The 2,493-nt window shown below is 39.1% G+C and overlaps 1 protein-coding gene across 1 annotated transcript in view; it reads left to right on the forward strand.

Moving 5' to 3' along the window:
- The window catches only part of LOC101862647 (acid-sensing ion channel 2), a gene marked incomplete at its 3' end in the record, with an annotated part of 43,597 nt that overhangs the window by 40,565 nt on the left and 539 nt on the right, over nucleotides 1-2,493 (forward strand). Inside the window, 1 exon segment of the mRNA XM_035969705.1 lies at nucleotides 1,322-1,440. Within this exon segment, the coding sequence (XP_035825598.1) occupies nucleotides 1,322-1,440 (119 nt within the window).

Below are 2,493 nucleotides of genomic sequence, written 5' to 3' on the forward strand. Positions count from 1 at the left end.
AGAGAGAGAGAGAGAGAGAGAGAAAGAGAGAGAGAGAACGAAGAGAGAGAGAGAGAAAGAGAGATCGGTTTTGTGAAAGTGAAACTAGTAAGGTACACTGCATTTACGTTTCTGAGCCTAAAAGAGCGAGGTCTTCAAACTAAGTTCACGAGAGTATTTTTTCCGTACCAACGACATTTATAAACCCCTTCTTGTTGGTGCCTTGTTGTTAGAGGGCGCCACTGTTCCGGTAGGTCTTATTTCTTTTCTGTCCCTCGGTTGTTCCTGTCTGTCTTTCCTGCTTTTCCCAAGCACTAAATGTCTGATATTGTGCCCGTGTGCTGGTCTTTACACTGTGGGAACTGGACAAGGGGTCAGTTCGTAAATCAATACTTTTTCTTCTTCTTCTGCTGTCAGGCCTGGAGCAGACATTGACGATCATGGTACCCTATTTCTTCATGTTGTCTGTCTTCTTGATCATTCTTGTATGCTGTTCTTTGTCTTACTCTGCTCTTCTTTCCCTCTCTTTCCATAGAGTAACAGTTTCTCTTCTCCATTTGATCTATCTACGTGGTCAATGAATCTCAATTGTCTTTTTCTGATGTCGCTGGTTATGAATCTTTCGCCTCCTGCCATTTGGAGCACTTTTCTATTTGTTTTCAACTCTGTTCATGAGATTCTGATCGAGTATTCGACCTAAATACCACATTTCAACGGCATCCAATCTTCTCTCTGTGTCTTTAGTTAGACTCCAGATCTATCATCTATAAAAAAAAAAGATTGACCATGTTATGTACGCTTTCAGGGTTATTATTTTTCTAATTCACTGTTTTGTCTCTAGTTGAGAGAATAATATTAGGCATCGTCTTGATGAAAAATTAAATCCATATAAAATCGTTTAATGCTCTTTGACAGTCTCCCGTTTAAGGGGGCGAAATAACTCTTTCAAGGTGCAGTTAAACAAGTCGCTACCTTAGAATTTTAAAGTTCTATCTGATATTTCTGGCCGTTTTGAGTTACTAAAACGATAAGGTGAGAACTACAAACCATATATGTTCTATGCTCTATGAAAATCATAAGATTATTCGAAGTCGTCATCAAGATATTCAAAGAATTGCATTTATTTTAACTTAACATCGTGTGAAACTCAACATTTTTTTCATCAAATTTTTCAAAACTAGGTACTGGGCAGATAGAAATTTGTAATTCTAAGATAGCGAAGGGCGCACACTTGTGCTATATTAATCAATCACTATTTTAAAAAATATCATGATAAATAAATAAACAAACAAACAAACAAACAAACAAATAAACTAAGTAACGAACAAAGTCTGTTCCACAGGTGTGAATGGCAGAACAAGCCGTGCGGCCCGGAGAACTTTACCCTCGTCCTCACTGACCACGGAGTCTGCTACAACTTCAACGATAACCCTTCCGAACCTCTTTGGGTCACCTCCACTGGTCAGTAAGCCCAATAGTAGCTAGTAACAGTCGATCCTGTCCTTGATGCCCACCTTCTGTTAAGAAGAAATGTAGTTGTCTTAAGTAGGTTGCCCTCTTGGTCAATGCCTTGAAAACGTGTCCGATCAGGAGCACACCAAATGAGAGGCAGCGTGGTGGAATCAGGCTCTCGTTTATTTTTGGGCATATTGAGGTATTGGTATCACCTTAAAGCTTGTTCATGTGTCTTGCTTTCATTGAAAAAATAACCCATCCATCTTCAATAAAAGTGGAGATATTTTGGATTGAAGGAGGTGGGGGTCACTTGGTTCAAGAAGTAAAATTAGCAAGAAAATGGCCACCAAAGCTTGGTAAATTCCAAAGCTGGTGAGTCCAATGAAACTGTAAATTTTTGTGTGCCTTTAGTCAACGCTTTTCGGTGAAATCCTCAAAGGAATTTGTTTGTAAATGGACATACAAGGTGTTGAGCCGAAAAACAAAAATTTGGTAAAAATTATTAAGCAGGGAGAAAACTGCTGTTTCCTTCGATTTCATCATTTTGACGAGAGCCTGATTCCACCACGCTGCCTCACAAATTATGCAACGTTATGCGGCACATTTGGAACATTCATGCACTGTTCAGAAAACGAGAATTCGGACGGACAAACAAAAATGCAGGGGGGAGGGAAGAGGTTGTTTGCACAGGCGATTATCATAGGCAGATGGTCGATAGACCAGGTTAGAATGCATTTTTAAATTTGAATTTCTTCTATTTTTCTGCATTTTTGTCAGTCCTATTTCTCGAATCGTTTTCTGAACAGTCTATGAATGTTCCAAATGTGCTGCAACGTTGCCTTTGGTCTACTTCTGATCAGACACACATCGTCGGCAAGTTGCTAAAATGTACTAAGCCAAGAAAGTAAAATGTAACAGTCAAAAAAGAAAGGTGGGATTTTTTAACTTGTACCTGGCTTACGTAATGGTTTGTTGTTGTTGGGTTGTTATTGTTGTTTGTTTGTTGAAGTTTTGTTTTTGGGTGGTGGTCTTAAAATCGATAAGAGTAGGTTCAGGCCA

The sequence above is a fragment of the Aplysia californica genome, unplaced genomic scaffold (genome assembly GCF_000002075.1).
Source record: "Aplysia californica isolate F4 #8 unplaced genomic scaffold, AplCal3.0 scaffold00172, whole genome shotgun sequence".
In the NCBI taxonomy this organism is placed as follows: domain Eukaryota; kingdom Metazoa; phylum Mollusca; class Gastropoda; order Aplysiida; family Aplysiidae; genus Aplysia; species Aplysia californica.